General features: G+C 34.5%; 1 protein-coding gene across 2 annotated transcripts; it reads right to left on the bottom strand.

Moving 5' to 3' along the window:
- Positions 1 to 7981: 7981 nt before the first annotated feature.
- Positions 7982 to 22813, bottom strand: LOC142624618 (putative amino-acid acetyltransferase NAGS1, chloroplastic). Of its 2 annotated transcripts, none has more exons than XM_075798265.1 (10): positions 22400 to 22813; positions 15274 to 15361; positions 14817 to 15025; positions 14502 to 14653; positions 13718 to 14141; positions 12885 to 12982; positions 11334 to 11445; positions 11021 to 11180; positions 9196 to 9268; positions 7982 to 8566 (listed from the first exon to the last, which is right to left on the bottom strand). In XM_075798265.1, exons 1-10 carry the CDS (start codon positions 22796 to 22798, stop codon positions 8416 to 8418), a joined length of 1866 nt encoding a protein of 621 aa, XP_075654380.1. In that variant the 5' UTR covers positions 22799 to 22813; the 3' UTR covers positions 7982 to 8415. The 2 variants fall into 2 exon arrangements, with proteins under 2 accessions (XP_075654380.1, XP_075654381.1); XM_075798266.1 differs by lacking the exon at positions 22400 to 22813 and adding an exon at positions 16270 to 16833.
- Between the last annotated feature and the right edge of the window lie 764 nt (positions 22814 to 23577).

The following is a 23577-nucleotide window of genomic DNA, read 5'->3' as shown; positions in this document are numbered from 1 at the left end:
TTAATGTCGTTGTAATAGGTGTTATTGTAACGACAAAAAAGTCGATGCAAGCCGTTGTAATAAATTCGGAGGCAATAGGTTTATGCAATACTAAATTCTCGTTGAAAATAATTCAACATATTGCAACGGTTTACTTTGAAAATCTCATTGCAATAAGTTGATTTTTTATTTAAATAAATAAATTTAAAAATAAATAAATCATTTTTTTCTAAATAATAATTTTTCATTAATCTATTAAAAGGTCCCAACCATTTGGATAGTCCCAACTGATTGGAGAGGTAGTAGGTAGTACATCATACAGCCAAAATCGAGGCTCCAAACCCAACATAATGCTTGTATTTTCAAAGGAATGCAAGAGGAGTAGTCAAAATCAAGTTAGAAGCAGTTGGCCTATACACAACAACAACAAGACATGAAAATTTGTATTGTATAGAAGGAAATAACCATATATACATACAACAAAGAAGGAGACTGGTAATAACCAGCTAACCAACAGAGGAAACATAAAGTTTTTTTATGTAATAATTAAAAATAAGAGCATGCTGAAGCATTTTTGGATACTCTTGTTGAATTCCTCAAGAGATAATATCATCACAACCGAAGGTTTATTGGCACATACAATATTTAATGATTGTTTGGTTAAAATATCTTTTTTGATAAGTGATTCTTTAACCAAACAGTAGTCAGTGATTGTTCCTTTAAAAATTCTTGTAAGGTATCCTTTGCATATTTTCTCTTAAAAAGTGGTCAATCTTGTACGATCCTAGTCTTTTTGGTGAAGTGGAATCGAACAATCCAAGTGAAATGAAAACTTGAATCAAGACAGACGCATAAAGCCTATACAACAACATCACCACCACCAACAACAAATTAATCAAAAACTAGCCTAATTTAAATTGTAGTTAGAATTTAAGACTCTAATACAAACACATCAAAAAGGCAAAGCACTTATATAAAAAGCAAAGCAATTATATGAAAAATAGGGAGTGGAATGAATCTAAACCCTAAACCCTAGCAATTTTAACTATTGCATCTCTACTATCACATATGCCTTTACATTATACACCAGAGGTCTTCCCAATAAGCTGAGAAAAGTGAAGGAATAATAAGAAATGGAAGTTAAAGTTACTTAATGGAACCAAATTTTGTGATCTTGCCAATAGGAATGCTTCAATCAAAATTTGGACCATTTCCTCCTCCTCCTACAAGATTTCTACCAGCTTTGCCATTTGATCCTCCTTCTTTAGGTGTTCAATCAACTTTGTCATTTGATCCTCCTCCTCCACGTGTTCGAGCAACTTTGCCATTTCCTCCACCCACTACAAGAAAAAAAGGCTTAGTACAACGAAAAAAGTCGTTACAATAACAACTAATATTGTTGTAAAATGAGTTATTGCAACGACAAAAAAGTTGATGCAAGCCGTTGTAATAAACTTCGAGGTAATAGGTTTATGCAACACTAAATTCTCGATGCAAATAATTCCACATATTGCAATGATTTACTTTGAAAATCTCGTTGTAATAGGTTGATTTTTTTATTAAAAAATATTTAAATTTAAAAATAAATAAATCATTTTTTCTAAATAATAATTTTTTCATTAACCTATTGAAAGGTCCCAACAATTTGGATGGTCCCAACTGATTGGAGAGGTTGTAGGTAGTACATCCTATAGCCAAAATTGAGGCTCCATACCTAACATAATGCTTATATTTCCAAAGGAATGCAAGAGGAGCAATTAGAATCAAGATAGAAGCAGTTGGCCTATACACAACAACAACAACAAGACATGAAAATCTGTATTGTACAGAAGGATACAACCATATATATATACAACAGAGAGTAACCAACTAACCAACAGAGGAAACATAATTGTTTTTTTAATATAATAATTAAAAAGGAGCATACTAAAGCATTTTTGGATAAACTTGTTTGATTTCTTCGAAGAAAATATCATCACAACTTAAGGTTTATTGGCGCATATAGTAGTCAATGATTGTTTGGTTAAAACATCTTCCTTGATAAGTGATTCTTTGACCAAACAGTAGTCAGTGATTGTTCCTTTAAAAAATCTTGTAAGGTATCCTTTGCATATTTTCTTTTAAAAGTAGTCAATCGTGTACGATCCTAGTCTTTTTGGTGAAGTGGAATCAAACAATCCTAGTGAAATGAAAACCTAAATCAAGACAGACGCAAGAGGCCTATACAACACCACCACCACCACCAACAACAAATTAATCAAAAACTAGCCAAATTTAAATTGTAATTAGAATTTAAGACTCTAATACAATCACATCAAACAAGCAAAGCAATTATATGAAAAGCAAAGAAAATATATGAAAAAGAGAGAGTGGAATGAATCTAAACCCTAAACCCTAGACCCTAGCGATTTTAACTATTGCATCTCTACTATCACATATGCCTTTACATTATACACCAGAGGTCTCCCCTATAAACTGAGAAAAGTGAAGGAATAATAAGAAATGGAAGTTAAACTTACTTAATGGAACCAAATTTTGTAATCTTGCCAATAGGAACGCTTCCATCAACATTTGGACCATTTCCTCCTCCTCCTCCAAAATTTCCACTAGCTTTGCCATTTGATCCTCCTTCTCTAGGTGTTCGACCAACTCTACCATTTGATCCTCCTCCCCCAGGTGTTCGACCAACTCTTCCATTTCCTCCTCCCACTACAATAAAAAAGGCTTAATACAACTAAAAAAGTTGCTGCAATAACAAATAATGTTGTTGTAATAGATGTTATTGCAGTGACAAAAAAGTCAATGCAAGCCGTTGTAATAAACTCTGAGACAATAGGTTTATGTAATACTAAATTCTCGTTGCAAATAATTCCACATATTGCAATAATTTACTTTAAAAATCTCGTTGCATTAGGTTGATTTTTTTTATTAAAAAAATTTAAATTTAAAAATAAATAAATCATTTTTTCTAAATAATAATTTTTTCGTTAACCTATTGAAAGGTCCCAGTAATTTGGATGGTCACAACCATTTGGATAGTCCCAACCGATTGGAGAGGTAGTAGGTAGTATATCCTACAGCCAAAATCGGGGCTCCATACCCAATAGAATGCTTGTATTTCCAAAGGAATGCAAGAGGAGCAACCAAAATCAAGATAAAGCAGCTGGCCTATACACAAGAACAACAAGACATGAAAATCTGTATTGTACAGAAATATACAACCATATATATATATATACAACAGAGAACAAACAGAGAATAACCAACTAACCAACAGAGGAAACATAAAGTTTTTTTTATGTATATAATAATTAAAAATAAGAGCATATTGAAGCATTTTTGGATACTCTTGTTGAATTCCTCAGAAGATAATATCATCACAACTTAAGGTTTATTGGCGCATATAGTAGTCAATGATTTTTTGGTTAAAATATCTTTTTGATAAGTGATTCTTTGACCAAACAGTAGTCAGTGATTGTTTCTTTAAAAATCTTGTTAGGTATCCTTTGCATATTTTCTCTAAATCAATCTTGTACGATCCTAGTCTTTTTGGTGAAGTGGAATTGAACAATCCTAGTGAAATGAAAACCTGAATCAAGACAAACGCAAGAGGCCTATACAACAACACCACCACCACCAACAACAAAATAATAAAAAACTAGCCAAATTTAAATTGTAATTAGAATTTAAGACTCTAATCCAAATACATCAAACAAGCAAAGCAATTATATGAAAAGCAAAGCAATTATATGAAAAACAGAGAGTGGAATGAATCTAAACCCTAAACCCTATAAATTTTTTCTGTAACATCTCTACTATCACATATGCCTTTACATTATACACCAGAGGTCTCCCCAATAAAATATGAAGAGTGAAGGAATAATAAGAAATGGAAGCTAAACTTACATAATGAAACCAAATTTTGTGATCTTGTCAATAGGAACGCTTCCATCAACATTTGGACCATTTCCTCCTCCAAGATTTCCACCGGCTTTGTCATTTGATTCTCCTCCTCCAGGTGTTCGACCAACTCTGCCATTTCCTCCTCCCACTACAAGAAAAAAGGCTTAATACAATGAAAAAATTCATTACAATAACAACTAATGTCGTTGTAATAAGTGTTATTGTAACAACAAAAAAGTCGATGCAAGCCATTGTAATAAACTCCGAGGCAATAGGTTATGGAACACTAAATCCTCGTTGCAAATAATTCCACATATTGCAACGATTTACTTTGAAAATCTCATTGCATTAAGTTGATTTTTTTATTAAAAAAATTTAAATTTAAAAATAAATAAATCATTTTTTTCTAAATAATAATTTTTTCATTATCCTATTGAAAGGTCCCAACCATTTGGATAGTCCTAACCAATTAGAGAGGTAGTAGGTAGTACATCCTACAGCCAAAATCTGGGCTCCATACCCAACATAATCCATGTATTTCCAAAGGAATGCAAGAGGAGCAACCAGAATCAAGATAGAAGCAGCTGGCCTATACACAAGAGCAACAAGAAATGAAGATATGTATTGTATAGAAGGATACAACCATATATATATATACAACAGAGAAGGAAACAGAGAGTTACCAAGTAACCAACATAGTAAACAAAAAGTTTTTTTTTTATATAATAATTAAAAATAAGAGCATACTGAAGCATTTTTGGATACTCTTGTTGAATTCCTCAGGAGATAATATTGTCAAAACTTAAGGTTTATTGGCGCCTACAATAGTCAATGATTGTTTGGTTAAAACATCTTTTTTGATAAATGATTCTTTGACCAAACAGTAGTCAGTGATTGGTCCTTTAGAAAATCTTGTAAGGTATCCTTTGCATATTTTCTCTAAATATTGGTCAATCTTGTACGATCCTAGTCTTTTTGGTGAAGTGGAATCGAACAATCCTTGTGAAATGAAAACCTACATCAACACAGACGCAAGAGGCCTATACAACAACACCACCACCTACAACAACAAACAATAAAAAATTAGCCTAATTTGAATTGTATTTTAAGACTGTAATCCAAACATATCAAACAAGCAAAGCAATTATATGAAAAACAGAGAGTGGAATGAATCTAAACCCTAAACCCTAGCAATTTTAACTATTGCATCTCTAATATCACATATGCCTTCACATTATACATCAGAGGTCACCCCTATAAATGGAGAAAAGTGAAGGAATAATTAGAAATAGAAGTTAAACTTACTTCATGAAACCAAATTTTGTGATCTTGCCAATAGTAATGTTTCCATCAAAATTTGGTCTATTTCCTCCTCCTCCTCCATGGTTTCCACCGGCTTTGCCATTTGATCCTCCTCCTACAGGTGTTCGACCAACTCTGCCATTTGATCCTCCTCCTCTAGGTGTTCGACCAACTCTGCCATTTCCTCCTTTCCTCCTTTAGGTGAGTGAGGTTTTTCTATGCTTCCCAATCATAGTAATATTACGTTTTATGCTCCTCCAAATAACTGAAGCTGACATGGATCTGAAACAGAACAATTTAAATTAAAACAATTCAAAGAGAAAAATGAAGAGAGAATTTGAGATAGAGAGAGAGAGAGAGAACCTGAGTGTGAAAGTGAACTTGAGTGTGAGAGAGAGAGGAGCTTGAGCTTGAGTTGGAGTCATTTCGAAGTGGTTCTGAAGTTCTCAGGTTTTTTTTCAAATGTAAATAGTTTGGCTTTGCGCTAAAATGTGATAGTCGGTTACAATTTTTTTTTTGTTTAATATTAAAAAAAAGAAGGTAAATTCTAATAAACCACGATTTTTTTTTTTTTGTTTAGAATTAAAGTCTACTCCCACGATTTTTTGTTTCTAAAAAAACTAAAGCACAAATTTTAGGAATGGCAATGAGTCAGGTTTGGGTTAGGTTTTTTGATACCCGACCCGCGTGTCTTATTTGTAACCCAAACTCGGGCTGTTTAATAAACGAATTTTTTTTGCTTGCCCAAATCCGCCCCATCCAGCCACTTCTGGGCCTATTCAAAAGCCCTAATCTGTGGCCCAATCCAATCCAATCTTTTAAAAAAAATAAAAATTACAACCACAGAAATCATAACCACAAAAACTGTTTTGATCACAAACATAAACAGAAATACAAATCACACCCATCAAAAAAAAAAAAAAAAATACAAATCACAAACAGAAACTATTTTCAATCTTCAATGTGATATTGTTTTGTTTCAAATACAATTTATAGTTTTATTTAAAAAAGAAAAAAGAAAAAAAAGAGGACAAAAAAATGAATATAGATTATTTTAGGAATAGTTCTGAGGACTTCAAGTGTGGACGTTTATAGAGACATCAATTTTAGTGGCATCTATGGATTATGGTAGCAAGTTGAAGCAACGAAGAGATGAGATTGTTGAGAGGCTCTATGTTGCGATGACGCCGTTTCAGTCTCGTTATCAGATTTACGATGAAGATGATGGTGATAACAGTAACACTGGTAATGAAGCGAAGACGATGATGGTGATGAGAGATGACGACGACAACAAGAATTTGGATTTGTATTGTGGTTTGTTCGAAGATCAGCAAAAGTGGGTGGCCAGTGGCAATGTGTGAGAGCCTTTAAGAGAGAGAGAGAGAGAGAGAGAGGGAGAGAGAGCAGCTGAAAGGTGAGGGTGAGGGTAAGGGTGAGGGTGAGGGTGAGGGTAAGGGTTAGGGTTAGGGTTAGGGTTTGGGAAATGAAATCTGATAGGAGAAAGATAGTATTTATATCTAGGGTTTTTTATTTTTTTTTAATATTATATATGTATACGGGTCGAGTTCGGGCAGGGTATGCATAAAACCTAGATCAGACTCGGACCCGTTCTGGGTTTTTTTTTTTAAAAAAAAAAATCCATATTCGACCCTATTATTTATTGGACCAGGTAAAATCTGGCCCATTAGGGTCAAACTTTTATTGCCATCCCTATTGTTTTCTTCCCTTTCCACACAATTTTTGTTGTTATTTGATTTTTTTTTTTTGTCCCTTTTATTTTGTCTTTTCGATTGCGTTTGCCCCTTTATAGAGAATGGTGTGAGTTTGCTGGGCTTGCCTCACCTTGTCTTGCTATCAGTGGGCCTTTCCAGATCTCTCCCTTATTGTTTTCCATTAGTTCTTGCCGAGTTGCCTATTAGGCCTTATGCCTTATTCCTTCTTTTGCCCATTCAAGGCCCGTCCTTATTTCTTGGAGAGGGTCATCTCACCGTGGCTGATTCTTCCACGTTGCCCATATCCTGTAGTGGGTCAATGCATATTCCTCCTCCTTGAGCCTTTGCTTGGGCCATGCTTATTCACTTCCTGGGCCTTAGGGGAATGGCCCTATTGATTGGCTTCTATCCTCTAATTTCTTCCTTCTTCTTCTTGGTTTGGTTTGGGATTTTCTGCCATTGGGCCTTTGGGTCCATATTATCAAAGTGGGTTTCAACACATGGTAAAACTGTGCCTAATTTTTTTACTCTTTAACCAATTTATGAATTTTTATTACAAATAGAAGGTTTATATTATTAATAACATATAGATAATAATTTGATATTATATAGAACTATTTCAAAATTTACACAATTTAATCTTAAGTCTATATAAATATATTTTTAGATAAGTATACATATAAAAAATAATAATATTACATACAGTTAAATTGAGTTCATGTTCATAGCTTGTTCACAAATATAATATAATAGTTGAGCCCAGCTTGTTTAATAATCAAGCCTAACAAATGAATATAAAGATGTATTTTCCTGAGTTTAACTAAGATGTTTATAAATAGTTTGGTTCATTTGCCATTTGTTCCACATCAAATGGTGTTCATCAAACGTGAAGTTATTTATGCATAAGATTTAAAATCACAATCCAAACGTACTATACTTTGGAACAGTTAAACCCTTACAAGTCAAACCCTTTTTGTTACATAGATGTATGCATAATTTAGCCTACTAGTACTAGTGACACAGCAATCTTCAACCAAGAGAGTAAAACAATCCAATCTTCTACCAAATGAACAATAAAGCAAACATTTTTAGACAGAATCACCATATCATTCATTATTTTTGTGTCATCAAAGCATCTTACAGTTATGTGCCATCCACAAGTAAACCAACTTGTAAGTAATCCTATCTCAGAAGGATGCAATAACTGATTAAGACAGTTACAGCCAACTTTTTCTATATATTATCTAAAAAGTTGGCCAGCTTTGAAGTAAGCATCAGCAAGCTGATATCTTGCACTACTTAAAATACGACAAGACTCATGACTCCAAAACTCCAATGCAGCCATACACTGGTATTATCCAATACTAGTAGCTATTTTTGGTAAACCTCAACAAGATGGCAGACTAATCTAACAAAACTGAACTGCAAAAATCTGATGCAGCAAAGTGAAAGACATCTAGGATATACTTTCTGATCTTAATATAGATTAGATAATTTTCCAAACTGTGGTATTGCAACTTCAAATGACTGCCCTATCAACAGTAATTCCACTTGTATCAGGTACCAGCTTTTTCATATAATACTTGGATTTACGAGATAGATTGATCTTTCTCCTCTTCTTCTCTGGTATTGATTCAAATGAACATTCAGAGAAACCACGCCTCACAAACCTGTAAAACAAAAGGTGGAAATCCATTTTTCAAAATTAAGAATTTTACCCTTTCAACATACCATAAACTAGGAAGTAATTACAATTAACTCAGCACTAAACAGAGTTGTTTCTGCATGGCAGGCTGGGACACCAGTAAACATGACATCTTCCAATTGTGTTTTCCTGGGCTATCAAATGCACAATTCTAAGCTAAGGAATGGAGTTGTAACAATCAATAATCAGAGCTCTCCCTAAGAAGCATCTTAAACAGATTATAGTAATAATAGGAAATAATCCCCTCCCTTAAAACCATATTCCCATAAACATAGTAGATTAAAACCAACAGATCTATGAATTGTCAATCAAGTAAAAGAAAAACATAGGAGTGATGACAATGCTTTTCCTAGAATTATGAAATTTATCAAGTGACAAACCAAAGTTGGACCAGTACATGTAATGATATCAACTTAACGACAAAAAATCTGTGTGTAGAAAGAATATGTATCCTACAAGTTTAGGAGCAGAAATACTCCTGCAGCGTTAACCATACAGGCTTTTTATATATATTTTATCAAACACATTGCAAGTCGACACAATTAGCATACATTTATGGAATTAATATAAAGTAGTAGGTGGTTGCAAAAATACCAATCTGCAGTTCGGGTTGTAAGCAGAAAAAGCATCTCCAATCCAAGGGAGGCTGCCTTCCTCTCAACGTAATCTGCATGTATTTATTCTTCAGTTATATAATTGCAGGAAAAGAAAAGAGTATCACAAACAGCAAAGCTTGTATTTTTAGAAAAGAGAGAGGGGTGGGGGGGAGCCTGCAGAAACCACAACCAACCTGGAACCAATCCTATATCGAATCTAGAACTTTGGTTTTTCCTAGAATTTGTGATACTTTATAATACATATAAGATTAAACCATGGGTCATACCAATCAAATTACTTTTATTTTTTTTTTTTAATTTTAATGTAAACGAAAATGTTAATAAACATAAAAGCATCACTGGAAATTAAAAAAAAAGTTTTACATTATCGTATCAAAAAAAATCTTGAATTAGAAAATATAAATCAAATAGAAAAAGGATTCACGGACCAAGTGGATCCTGATGCGTCTCTCTCAAACCAAGAAAAAGAGGTTGAAGAAGATTCTAGGAGATTAGACATTAAAAATGTAGAAACAAAAAGCAATACAAGACTAACACGGAAGCAGAACTTGAGTTATATAATTTTCTTATATATATATATATATATATTTTTTTTTTTTTCTGGAGTTCAACTTGAAACTTGTGTAGAGTTTTATGATTTAATGATCAAGTGCATGAAAAAAAGTATATAATGTATTTTATATTCTCTGTGAGATGTGAGATGTGACTGCAGCATCTGAAAGAAGCTAAACTACTTTAGACATGACATATAATTGGGCAGAAGCAGTTCGTGTGAACAATTACAGTAATTTTTTCCCCTCTATATGTCAATCTCCAACAACATTGGTTTGGAGCAAAATATCACCTCATGTTTATGATATACTGAAGCTTCCAAAGGGTTTCTAAAAAGAATGATTCCAATAAGTCATTTTTATTACTACTTGTGACTCAGCCATGGAAGATTAATTTGCTATAACTTTGCAAATTCGCCTATTCAAGATTTATTTTATGGGGTCCACCTGTGAAGTCCAATTTAAGTAAAAGTCATGCGGTTATACAGGTCTAAGCACGAGTCTTTTAAGGTTAAAAAAAGTTTTTTATTTGGGTTTTTATTTTATTAGTTACAGTCAATTTAATATTCAGGGGCAGACCTGTAATTTCAATAATTCTTGCGAATTAAGGGTATTTTGGTAATTTAGCTGAGTCTTTTTTTTTTTTTGGGTAAGAATTTAGTTGAGTCTTGAATCTTCTAGGAGATTCAAAGTATCTTAGATTTTTTTTTGATAGGTAAAAGTATCTTATATTTTATTTTATTTGGGTCCAACTTATTAAATTTATTAGGTTTTAGTTTACTACTAGTACAAGGAAGGGTCTTTATATATATGTATACTCAATGTACTTAAATGAGGCAGACAGTTGATTAATAAAATTATTGAGTATTGGGTTACCTTGGTCTTAATGTTTTTCTTCCTCCATTTTCTCTTCTTCTTTTCTTTCTCTCAGTTAGTGTTCACGGGTACTGTTTATACAGCCCTTGAACATCATTAAACCTTCTCTTTTTTTCTTCTTCCTTAAAAAACCCCAAATCAACCTCTTTATTTTACCTATCAAAACCCTAGAAGCCAACATACTTTCTTCTACCAAATAGCCACCAAATAACTCATCAAGCCATCTTTTAATTCCTACAACAACCCATAACCCTTTCTTCAACAACTCTAAATTCCTTGTCCACAAATCCTCCTATACTTTAATACGTGTCACTCTATGGATACACATCTAGATGTTCCAGCAGTACTGTAAGAAGGGAATACTTAAAATCATACCAAGTAATTTGTCACCCTGTCCTTGTCCACGACAATCGGGAGAAACTGCAATGGCAGCAACCTCTCCACACTTCTCCTCAAAGAACGGAAAAAGAGCAGCACAAGCAATGATCTGACCTTCCCTTTCAACGACGATGAATGAATCCAATGCTTCAAGAAGCTATTAACACAAAATATGTGAAACAAAAATAATTCCAGTTTAAGTAAAACTACCAAACATTAGGCCCGTTTTGAGTTTTAACATTTGTAAGAGCATCTGCCAAACGATATCCAGACCTGTTGAACAAAAATATGAAAGGGCAAGGGTGCAAACCTCTTGATCAGTCCGGCGAACCAATGTTCCAGCTTCTTCCAAAGGTAGTAAGATTTCTCTTATTCCAGAGAGATCTTTGACCATAGCCATGCGGGTTCCTTCATACATGTCACTAAGAATAGAATTTAATGCACAAGTTAGTGAATGGGAGGAGGAACAGCTTGATGAAGTATAGATCAGCATCGTGATCGCATGATTCTAACAATCAAATGTCAACCGCATAGAGTTAGTGGCAGATTCCATGCCATTTCAAGTACAACTTCTGAACAAGGGATCACTTCAAGGTAAATGTAGTCTTCAAACAATCTATCTTCCATAACTATTTTGATTAGTTTGTTGCAAATAGATTCAATCTTCCTTATTTCTTAAATTTATTTTACTCATAGGTCATTTGAGTAGGAATCATGAGACGACACTAAAACTGCTTAGCGCTATACTGTCTTGAAGAGCTAAACTTGAGAATGAAAACAGTAAAACCATTAAGCTTCACGTACCTAACAAATAATATAAGCAATTGAAATGGGATAACTATGAGGAGTTTCTGGCTGAACAATAAAGTTGTAACATCTCAACTGATTTTTTATTTTTATTTCTTGTAGATGTTGAAACATCTCAACCGATGATATAATATTTTTGAGGATGTTGAAGATTTCTTCACATCTTTATTAAAGCAAAAGGTGAGATAGCTCTTGGGGTTAATTGGGTGTCTTCATTCAAGTGACAATAAATAGAAGAATGAAACAAAGTGAGAGCGGGAATTTTCAAATTTCAGTTTTCACCAAGGTACCTTGTTTTTCTTGTTTTGTACTCAAACAAGTTACCAAAACATGATATGAGGTAAGCTCTTACCATAAAGGAAAGTCAACCAGATAAGTTCTGATAATAAAAGTTCTGCACTCCCACTAACCACCTATCACTTTAGAATAATTTTCAGCAAACCTTTACCACCAATTCTATTTTTAAGGGGTCTGCCCCTTATGATCAGAACTTAATATGGGCTAATCATCAAATGATTTCTTACATTGAAGAAAACTGGAGCAGTTGGGTAAAAGACCGAGAAAAGAAAAGGGCAAGTTAGCAAAACAGGTTAGCCAGGTTCACTTATTAGCAAAGTTTAATGACCTACCTTTCAAAGGGTAATTGGCTCAAAGGAAAAAGGAAAAGAATAAATGCAACAGGTCTGCAAGGAAAGATACAAAACCCACTTGGGCTTCTTGTGAGGGAAGGTTATAAGCCTCAAAATTACTTAACCAAGGACAAGGAAACTACTAAAGCTCATAAGTTGATATGCAAAGTCAAATCACAATAATAAGCCACATGGTGACTTGTAGGAATGGTATTTGAAAGTCCACTAGGATGCTAACCAATTACCAGCTAACTGATTCACACAACACTTTAGAAATGAATAAAGGACATGGAACTCCAATATATATTTATGTAGAGAGAGAGAGAGAGAGAGCGAATGCCTACCAATAAGGAGCACATACTTTAGCTTATAACCACCACATAAGTCACAGATATTAAGTTTTTTTCATAAGATGATAGTCATACCTAGCCACCATAGTCCCCAACCCGTCTCTTGTAAACAATTCCAACAATAAAACTCCACCTTTAGTACCATCTAACAAATGAACTCTTTGAACACCTCCCTGGCAATAAAACAGAAAAGTATGTTGGCAGGGTCCTAGGCACCAACATAAAAAGCAGTTGAAACTTCAAACAAATGAGGCACATATCATGTGAAGGGCTTTCTAAAACCTGAGAATATGATGGATTATTTTTTCAGAGAAACCAAACACCTCACAAGGCACATAAACACCAAGATAGTATCAATGCAACCCTCTCGTTTGAGACAAAGATCAAATTATTCTAACATTTAGTATTAACAGAAATAGAAGAATAAGGAAGCATGAGGAAAATACCTCCAGCTCTTCCTCTTCCCCCCCACCCTTTCTCATCCCAGCAGGCAGGGAAAATACATAAGTAAATAAAATTTGACTAAGGACCTTTTGAAAATTATATGTAGTATCCACGTATCAACAGTGTACAGAAAAAAAAAGATCAACTTTGATTTCTTTTATTGGAAAGTTACACATGCACCCAGTGAACAGCTTCACTCTCCATCCCATTATTAAGGAAGGAGGAAGTGCCACTGCCAGTTGAACAACTCATTGGCAATTTCATTGGCTCTCTTTTTTATTTTTTTCTTTTTATTTTTTTTAATAATAAGAATAACCTATATTAAGGGAAGGTACGTGTTACCACTCAGATTCTGTGCACATTATGGTTAAAGAGAAATGACAAAATATAAGGGAATCAGTATTTAGGAAACATCCACCACTACTGACGTTGATGCAAAGAAAATGTGTCTATCATGGACTTACCCGGCAAACAAAAGCTGCAGCAGCCAATTCTGAGAGGTAACCATTTAATCGACTTTGCCGCTCATGACCTCCGATAGCAAAACCTTGCTCACCAGTCCAAAGTCCATTCCCATTGTCAAAACCAACACCATTATGAAAGGTTGGATTCTGCCTTTCACTAAAAAACTTCCCATTCTGGGGAGAAGGGTCCGCCCCATTAGAATTATTGAGTCCAGGAGAAGTGAAATCATTGACTCCAACAGCTTTCACATAGTTAGCAGCTATCTCACTTTGTTGAGCCCGTTTACGGATCAACATATCTGCCTCTTGAAGAGTCAAGAAGCGCATAAGGTGCCCACTTTCATTCAGGATTGGACCATCTATGATGCAAATAAGCTTGTCTGCTCCAATAGCTAATGCACAAGCCGTTGCAACTTCATATGTGCTGAAATTTATAAAAGCACAAAGAATTTGTTATCACTAAACAAACTTTTCTTAATTTTTTTTTTTTTTTTGGTGGGGATAACCCTTCAGTCAACTTATTAGATGACACTGGTTAATGAGGCTCAGGTACATTATAATTTACATGCAAGGGAAGCAGGGGATAAACATGAACAAATTCTCACTACCAAAACAAACAAAGATTACAAAACTACCAAGACAACACCCGTAGACCCTAACCAAATAAAATTGCAAACGAAATGAAGATTCATATGTTCTAGAATCAGGTAGAAGAAAAGCATACAACAAGACAGATAAGAAATAGAAATAATCAATGATACCTATCAAAAGCTATGTAGCTTACTTGCAATTTAAAACTTCTCCAGAGCTGGAATAGCCCAAGTTGCTTAATATAACTATACAGCCAGCATCGAGCCTCTCACGCATGCGAGAAACATCGACTTTCTTAACTTCACCTGTTGCCCCATAATCAACACCATTTACAACTCCTCTTCTCTGTAAATGAATTTAATGAGCCTCAGACCAACAAGCATACAGTAGCAATGACAGAAAACCCACAACCCAAAAAAAGAAGCTCAGAAAGGCCACCAATTCTTTAAAAGAAAAGGAATTGGATGTGGGTTTCTGAAGACATAGTATAAAGAGTATATATCCTTACCTTGGCTGCAAGAAAGTTGCCACTGGCAACACTAACACCAACTTCATGCCAACGACTACTGTCACCATGTCGACGAATGTCACATATGGAGGGCCCAGGAGAGAGTTTTGCCTCAAGCATCATACGAATCCCCCCCGCTGCTTCCATTGCAGCCGCTAGCGCTTCTTTGTCAGTTATCCTGTATTGACCAAGATACTTGGGCTCAGTTCCTGCAAGAATTACACACCTGCTCAAGCGCTATCTAAGCATTTCATCTAACTGGGGAAAAAATAATAAACAAACAAAAATCAGAAGCAGGTAAAGAATATATAATTTTAATAAACTGGCTTTATGGGAAAATGGATTAACTGAAAGACAGAATGATATCATTCAATTTAAAATTTTGACCCTGAGGCTCAAAATTGCACATGTACAATAAGATACATAAAGGCTCAAAAGCAACTAGGTTCTCGCTGACCTCTCTCTTCCAAAAGCTTGTCAATCTGCACATGGGTCCCGGGAACAATCACAAATCTTATCCCGAGATGATGAAGAAAAGCAATATCCTGCATAAAGATATATTTGCGCTATAAAAATGTGAACCCAGAGACAACTAATAATGTTAATAAGCATAGCTTGGAAGGGTAACATATTAGGTGTACACAGACATAAACTAGTTATGGTAACCAAAGAATCATACTTTTAGCTTGAAAAGTCTTCAAGCATTGTAGCAGAGACGCAAAATCAAATCCTACATAAGGGTGGGAGGGCTTCTTTGTGTTTTCTAGCTGACAGGTTAATGAGTTTTCCAGCAAGAACATGACGAAACCAGGCCAAATGCCTTGTAGCTCAATTGACACCTCCAAATCCCCCCTCCCCAATTGTAACTATCGAAATATCAAGAACATGGAGAAACCAGGTCTACCTGTCACTTTAAGGCCAGGCTCTCCATTTCTGATTTGAGCTCCAGAACTGAACGGCTTTCTTTGGCTTGTCTACAGTTGGGAATGGGAAATATAAAACTAAGAATTTTGGGGGTGAAAGGATACGGGTGGGAGGGTAATGAGAAACATTGTGGTGAAAATTACACTCTTCCAGGAGGAAGATAGGAAATTTGTGGAGAACCTTCAGGAAGCTCAGCCACATACTTACTTCCACAGTGACAATGCATTTGTCTATCTGTGTAACTAGTTCCTACTTCCTAGTCCTTGCTTGGATACTATACACATGTACTTTTCACTCTCTCTTAAAGTTTTACAACCTAATCATATAGAGACTGCCACTTTTCAAAAAACACTCAAATGCAGAATTCTTATTGTAATTGCAATTCTCAAAAGACCCAATAAAGTTCAAGCATAGCTTAATTTGAATTTGCTAATTAGGGAACAAAAGCTAACAATCATACTAGAATTATTCTTCTCTTGCATTTTCTCACTAACCAAACAAATAGTTTTACAAAAAATAGAGTACGTGCCTTGAGAATGGGATTCAAAAAAGGGCTGTCGACAATTTCACCGGAAATGATGACAACGAAAGTGGCACCCCTGTGGGCCCACAGGTACGGCCACGCCTCCCGAAACCAACGCACGAACTGCTCGTCCTCCATTGAATTATAGTTCTCTTCGGTCTCACTCTCTGGCTTGCCAAGCACATTGCACCTCGTCGAAATACCCTTCTTGCCCTTCACTCCCACTAGCGTCAACGGCCTCAAAAGTTCGCTTCTTTCTGTCCTGAAATGGAAGCTACGGGAAGGAGGACACCAAAGAAGCCTGCTTTTTGTAATGGGAAGGTTTTGGATTGGACTGTAGCAGCTCCAAATCGAAGCTGCCATTGAAACAACAGGCTCTGCTTCGATGAGAGAGAGAGAGAGAAAAGCTCAGGGCACGTAGTAGGGTGAGAAAGAAGTGTGGCAAAGAGAGAGCGCCATGGCTGACTGGTTGGTTGGTAATAGTGATTAGTTGTGGCGGTGGGACCCAGAGTGAATCAGAAAAGAGGTTTGTCTGACTGAGCCGCCATCACCAAACCTTTTTTGTTTGGTTGAGTTCGGATTTTCCCAGTTGCCTAAAACTGTTTCAACTCTCAGCCTCGAAAGTTAGGGGCTAGCGACAATAATACAAGGCCCAGACCAGTTTGGTGTTGTTTTTGTTTCGGCATTGTCCATGATAAGAATAAAATGGGTTGGGCCTTTCAATTTAGATAGCTCAGTTTAAGCTTAGCAATACGTAGCTAGTAGCTACCTTCAAATTAATTAAAGGTCACTCTCTACCAAAAAAATTACAGTTCAAAAAGTGGACCCAGACCCAGACCCAATGTCCATAAATCATAATTAAAGTTGCTCTATTATTTTGTCTTTTTAGCCATCTTTTTCATTTCTTCTCTCTCCTTTCATGTCAATTTTCTTTACTTTTTCGGATTGTGCTAACACATTTTCAATCAACGAAGTCCAAATTTCATTCCCATCATAATTATTATAATAATCGTATAAATTTATATTGACAATATATATATATTTTTTTCAACAACATAATTGCACGAGCTGATAGGAATGAGTGTTTCAATTTTCTTTTCAATCACATGAGCTACAGGTTTGTAAACAGTAGTGGATAGTGGATATTGACTGACTCATATTTAAAGTAGACCACACGCAGCCCAAAAGAAGGAAGATATGAAATTTGGGTGTCAGTGTCATCAACTTTTTTCGTAAGAGTGGTAATTGCTTATTGAAAATCAGGAGGCTTGGATTGGCGTTATGTGGAAGCAAAATAATTTTTTGGGATAAAAAAAAAACAGAAAAGTGTGATTGAAGTTTTCTAAATTGAACGGTAGAAAAGAAAAGGAGCGGGGCCGAATGTTTTTGTTTTCCACAGCTAATCCATACAATTTTTTCCCCTATTAGTCTGTCGGCGGTCTCACATTGGATGAAAGCAGGAAAGAGAGTGAGAGTGGCATTAAGTGGGAATACACTTACAAAACTTCCCACTCTCCAAACAAAACTAAACTAAAAAAAATCTACCCTTTATTCCTAATTTCTCATGTCAACATCTCCATTTTTTTTTTTTTTGGATAATGAATTGCTAATGACAAAGGAAATTGATGTCCATGACTTTTTTTTTCACCGACTTTTTCATCACTTTACCAAACAAACACAATAGAAAAATTAATACTATATATTTTTCATCTTCCAACTTTTATTTCCCATTATAATTCTCTACCTTTCTGCTTCTCCAACTTTCTACCAAACAATTTGTTTTACTTATTTTGAATGTTATCTTATGTCTAACTTTTAAAAACTTAGCTTTATTTTTTTGTTATAATTGTATTTTTAATCACTTGTTTTATTAAGTAAAGTAAAAACAAATACAAATAAGCCATCACAAATTAAAAGATACTTAGAATGTGGTTTGGCTGACTCTACATGTAGTTTTAAGACTTAATTTTTTTAATTATTACAATTTATTCCACAATTATTAAAATGGACATGCCAAATAGGCCATACCGAAAGGACAAGGCAGACATCATTGAAGATGAGACTTGACGATGTCTTGAACTCTTTAAAATATTCTAACCAACAATTTGCACCAACAATTTGCAGATTTTCCCTTAAAAAATTGCCCATGCAACCACACCAGATAAGCTAAAATCCTCTAAAATAGAAAAAAGTATAACTTTTACACATTTTGTGCAAAAAAACACCCACATCAATGGGTGTAAAAATGTACAAAACCATAAACGAGCTACAGTACCTGTGTAAATATACACGGGTACTGTAGCACATGTATAAGTTATTTTATTAATTTTTTCTCTCTCCACCTCACTCTCTTTTTCTCTCGGATTGTTGAATCCATTAAATTGCTGATCCATCCTCCGCTAATCTCCTCCATTGATCTCCGTTGCTCTCTCAAGTCTCGCCACAGCCGTGCCACTGCTGCTCACCCCGATCGCCGCTGCTCACCTCGATCACTGCTACATCAACGATCACTGTCGCTACATCAACGATCTGATCGCCATTGCTTTCGCCTCACATCGCCGCTGCTGTGATCGCCGTTACTTTCGCCTCATCTCGCCGCTGCTCTTATCGTTGATGGTTTCGCCTTGCGTTGCCTCTGCTTTCACCTTGCCGTTCTTTGATCGCCACTGCTCTGATCGTTGATGTAGCTCAATCTTTGTTTGGTGGTTTTGTGATTTTGATTCGTGGATTTTGATGGTTTTGATTTGTGGGTTTGATGATTTTGATCAGTGGGTTTGGGATTTTGATTAGTGGGTTTTGATGATTTTGATTAGTGGTTTTGGGATTTTGATGGTGGGTTGATGATGGAGGCTGGCTTGATGGTGGTGGTTGTGTGGGTTGTTGATGGAGGCTGGTTCCGCTGCTCTGAGCGTTGACGGTGGCTGGGTGTTGATTCAAGAATGAATATTTTATTTGTATAAACGTGTATAATAGACAAACTGATGTGAGGATTTTGTAAAAGTGACAGTGTAAAATAGAAAAAGTAGGTTTTTTGTGTAAAATAGACGGAATCTTTTAAAAAAACTGATGTGGTTGCTCTTATTCATTAAAAAAATATTTTGTAAGACAGTGACATAAGTGTGTTTTAATAAAGTTTACGAATGAGAGAAAGTTTCTCTAACCTGTTTGGTGGTGATTATTAGAATCATTCCTATGTACTTTGAGTCATATAATTTATTTAATGAATCATTTAAGTTGTTTAATGGGAAAAGTTTTTCTTTTTGGAGCAAGCACAAAGACTACGGTTAGAAATGGAGCAAACCAGCAACTTTTCAATTTTCTTTCTAATTGTTCTCCACCCAGCATCTTACCTGCATGAAATTAAATATTATATTTTTTCTCACAACTTAAGAGTATCCAAACCCACTAACGTACACTTTTAGTATGATGGTCACCTCACAAATATAAATGCTTGTGGGGTGTGGGGCGTAAGGGTTGGGTTCAAGTCTACATAAGGGAGTTTTATATACATATACACTTAGATCAAAGTAAAATTTCTATCTTGTATAAAAAAAGAGCATCCAAACCCAACTAAAAACTCAAGATGCCCCATCTGTACCTTCACATTTTTTTGGGGATAAACGGCAGATCCGTGCCTTTACATTTATTGTTATTTTTAGCACCTCTTAATATTTCTAAGAGCTCTTGGATTGAAACCCCCCTCCCCCAATGATTGTAACTATCAAATTATAAAAAACAACTCTATGATAATTATTTTATACCATCAAGTCAAGACAAAAGTGACTTTTTTTTTTTGTGGGGGTGTAAATGTGGTTCCAACTCATATTTTTTTAACTAGCTTAATTAATTGGAACCCATTTTCAGTAAATTGGTTATGAAGAAAGATTGCAATTAAAACTCTTTCAATGTACACTATTAATGTATGAAATTAGACATAGATGACTTTAGGTCATATGGCATTTTCTGACGTCTCTAACGAAAATGCCTAAGGTTCAAATCTCCATTCTCACTTAAGTTGTGTGTGTGTGTCTATATATATATATATATATAATGTATGAAAGGAATCTAGTTTGAGCATTTTCTTTGGATGTTTTACCACTTGTTTAAACGGTTTTCAAACCGTTAGTGACAGAACCATAATTTTAACCTTAGACATAATACAATTAAGGTAAAATTATACTTTTGATTTCAATATTTTAGGTACTTTTGTTTTTGAAATTTAGTGTAAGTTCTATTTTGATCCTTAAAAAATTTAAAAAGTTTAGATTTGGTTCATGAAATTTTTTGAAAGCTACTATTTCATCCCTCTCTCTCAATGGGATCGGTTTGGTTTTGGTCACTTAAATATGTGGTTGTTTGGTCCCTAAGAAATAGGATACCTTGGCACTACGTTTGTGACTTAAATAGAAAAATAGATGGAAGAACCAAATTGTTCATATCTTAAAATTTTATGAGCCAAATCCACACTTTTTAAATTTCATGGACAAACAAGTATAATTTATTGTGCAATTTGAGAACAGTAAATAATTAAAAGGGTCGGATTCAAGTTACACCCGTATAACTTTAAATAATGTTATAACACTCAATATTTTTTAATTGGATACAACTTTTAATAAATCTACCTTTAGATTTTATTATCTTTGTATATTCTAAATACTTACGAAATTTTAAGATAATCAAAGACTAATCGTCATATCATCAATTAATTATTTAAATTTATTCTTTTGTAGTTTTAAAAAATGCATAAAATATGAGTTTATGAATTGAACAGTAAATAATATCCGATTGACATGAAAATTGGTATACATATTAAGATTATATAGAATATGTAGTCCAACAATAATATTTTCAAAATATGAATTAAAAAACAATTTATTAGGTAGTGTAATATTATTTATTGTTACATTAGGTGTAGTTTGAATCTAACCCAATCAAAAAATATAAAAAATTAAGTAAATTTTATTTGCTTAGCCTTTGTTATAAGCTACGTTCACTTCAAAACAAAATAAATATATTTAACTTTTAAAGCATCACGTTCTTCAAGGTACAACTGTATTTTTGGAAAATAAACAAAAGATTTCAATATATTTTTGGTTCCTAAAGTTTAGTTCATGAACAATTTTAGTCCTTGAAATTTAAAGTGACCACTTTTAATCTCTTAAATAATATGGTCAAACAAAAAATTGACACACCATCACTCCACTTTACACTTTAGAGATTAAAAATAATCATTTTTAGTCTTTTAGGGACAAAATTTTTCTTTTCAAAAGGATTGTATGGACTAAAGATAATTGTCTTAAATTTCAAGAAATTTTAATATGCTAAAATTTAGAAACCAAAAATATATATTATGGCCTAAACAAAATAAGCTCATAGCATAAGATAGGTTCAGCCATGCACATATTAAGTGTCTGTTTGAGAACAATTTATTTAACTTTTTACTAAAAATTTTTTGCTGAAAGTGTGATAAAATATATTTGTAATTTGAAAAAGTAATAAAAAGTAAGGTATTAAGTTGTAGCCAAATAGAGATTAAAGTTTTTTTTTTTTCTGTTTTTTTATTATTATTTATAAATAGTTTGTTCCATCCTTTATGTTAGTGCACTTTCAACTATGTTTTGATAAAGATATATTAACATATTATTTCATTTAAAGATGAAAACTAAACATAAAAGGGTCTGGGTTGTGTCTAGTAGTCATTTCATTGGACTTGTTAAGTTATGGACACATGTCCAGTCTTGAAAATATATCCACATCGCAACGTGTCCAGTGCAGTGCCACTGGACACAAGCTCCACCCAACATAAAATGCTTTAAAAGTAGAATTTCGCTTTCAGGAAGGAGAAAGAAAAGAATTTCGTTACTAGGGAGGAGAAGAGGGACATTTTTGCTTTGTATTATTGGAGGAGGGTGGCAAAGCTAGCGGATACTAGTTTTTTTCAGTGGACCTCCGCCATTGGCAGCTACATTAAACAAATTAGAAGCAAGCAAGCATAGAAAATGTTGAATTGGTTTAGTCTGCTTACTATGATCGACGAATTTCTACTTATTTGTAATTCCTTGACCACATACCTTGCTGATATGCTAAATTCACTCTATTACAAATTGAATTCAGAGAGAGAGAAAGAGAGAGGTACCTTGACCATGGCATCCAAGCTAGGGCTGGAAACAATTTCTGTAGATATCAGCACAACAAAGGTGCTCCCTCTGTGCAAATGAACATAAGGCTGAGCTTCCCGAAGGGCCTTGACAAAACCCATGTCCTCCTCCGAGATATGATACCCTTCATCACCACCAATTTTATCACCGTGTTTCACAACCTGACCCTCCAACCCGTACCCTTTGATCACACAATTTCTAAACAGTTTCAGCTCTCTTTTCCTCATTTTCAGTTGCACACAAGCCGAAGGAACCCTTTTGTTAATTCTGAAGCCCAAACCAAAACTGAAGAAACGTGGCCTACAGTGACAGAATGGCCATGTTTGTTCTTGAAGTCGCTGCAAGCAAGTCCATGGCCTTGACTTTGAAGTTGCCATTGTTTTTTCTTACGTGTATATTGAAAGCAAAAGTTAGAATTCCTCAATTCAGGCTAATTATAAGTTGGAAACTAAGTTGAAACACAATAAGAAGACTTTAAATTGATGTATTATTTTAGCCCTCAGGTGTTAGATAAGTATTGGAGTAAAGTGAGAAAGCACAATACGCGGCAAAACGGCAGTGTTTAGGAGCCTGGAGGACAAAAAAGACGAACCAAATCAAACGGATTGTGGAATATTACAGATGCTATGTTTTTAACATTATACAAGTGGTAGGCATGTTGCAAGTTCCATGGTAGATAATGCGAGCATGCATAGGATGAGTTATGACCTTTTGTACCGTTTCTTTTGCTTTTTTTGCATGGGCTGTAGATGAATACAATGTTGCTTTCTGCCTAGACCCACAAAAATAAAATTCTAAGGGCGCTTTTGCATCAGACTATTTTTGATTGAATTGGTCTGCTGGAAATTAGCTACTTTAGGGTGCCTCAAAATATTTTTAAAGGTCTTTATAGGAAAAAAAAAAGAATATATAAAAGAAAAGAAAGATTTTGCCTGTGATTTGATGTCAATTCGATCTATATACGGTGATTTATGTATTCACTTAGTCACATGAGCATAAAAATATTGTGTTTTTGGCATATATACCTTGCCGCCAGTGGCGGAGCCACACACAGGCTTGGCCCCCCAAAATTTTTAAAAATTATTTTATAATATATATATTATTTACATTTAAAAAAATGTAACATGTAAAAATTGAATTTGACCCCCCAAATTTT

The sequence above is a fragment of the Castanea sativa genome, chromosome 2 (assembly GCF_040712315.1).
Source record: "Castanea sativa cultivar Marrone di Chiusa Pesio chromosome 2, ASM4071231v1".
NCBI lineage: Eukaryota > Viridiplantae > Streptophyta > Magnoliopsida > Fagales > Fagaceae > Castanea > Castanea sativa.
The sequence above is the reverse complement of the archived record's forward strand: the minus strand, read 5'-3'. Positions and strand labels throughout refer to the sequence as shown.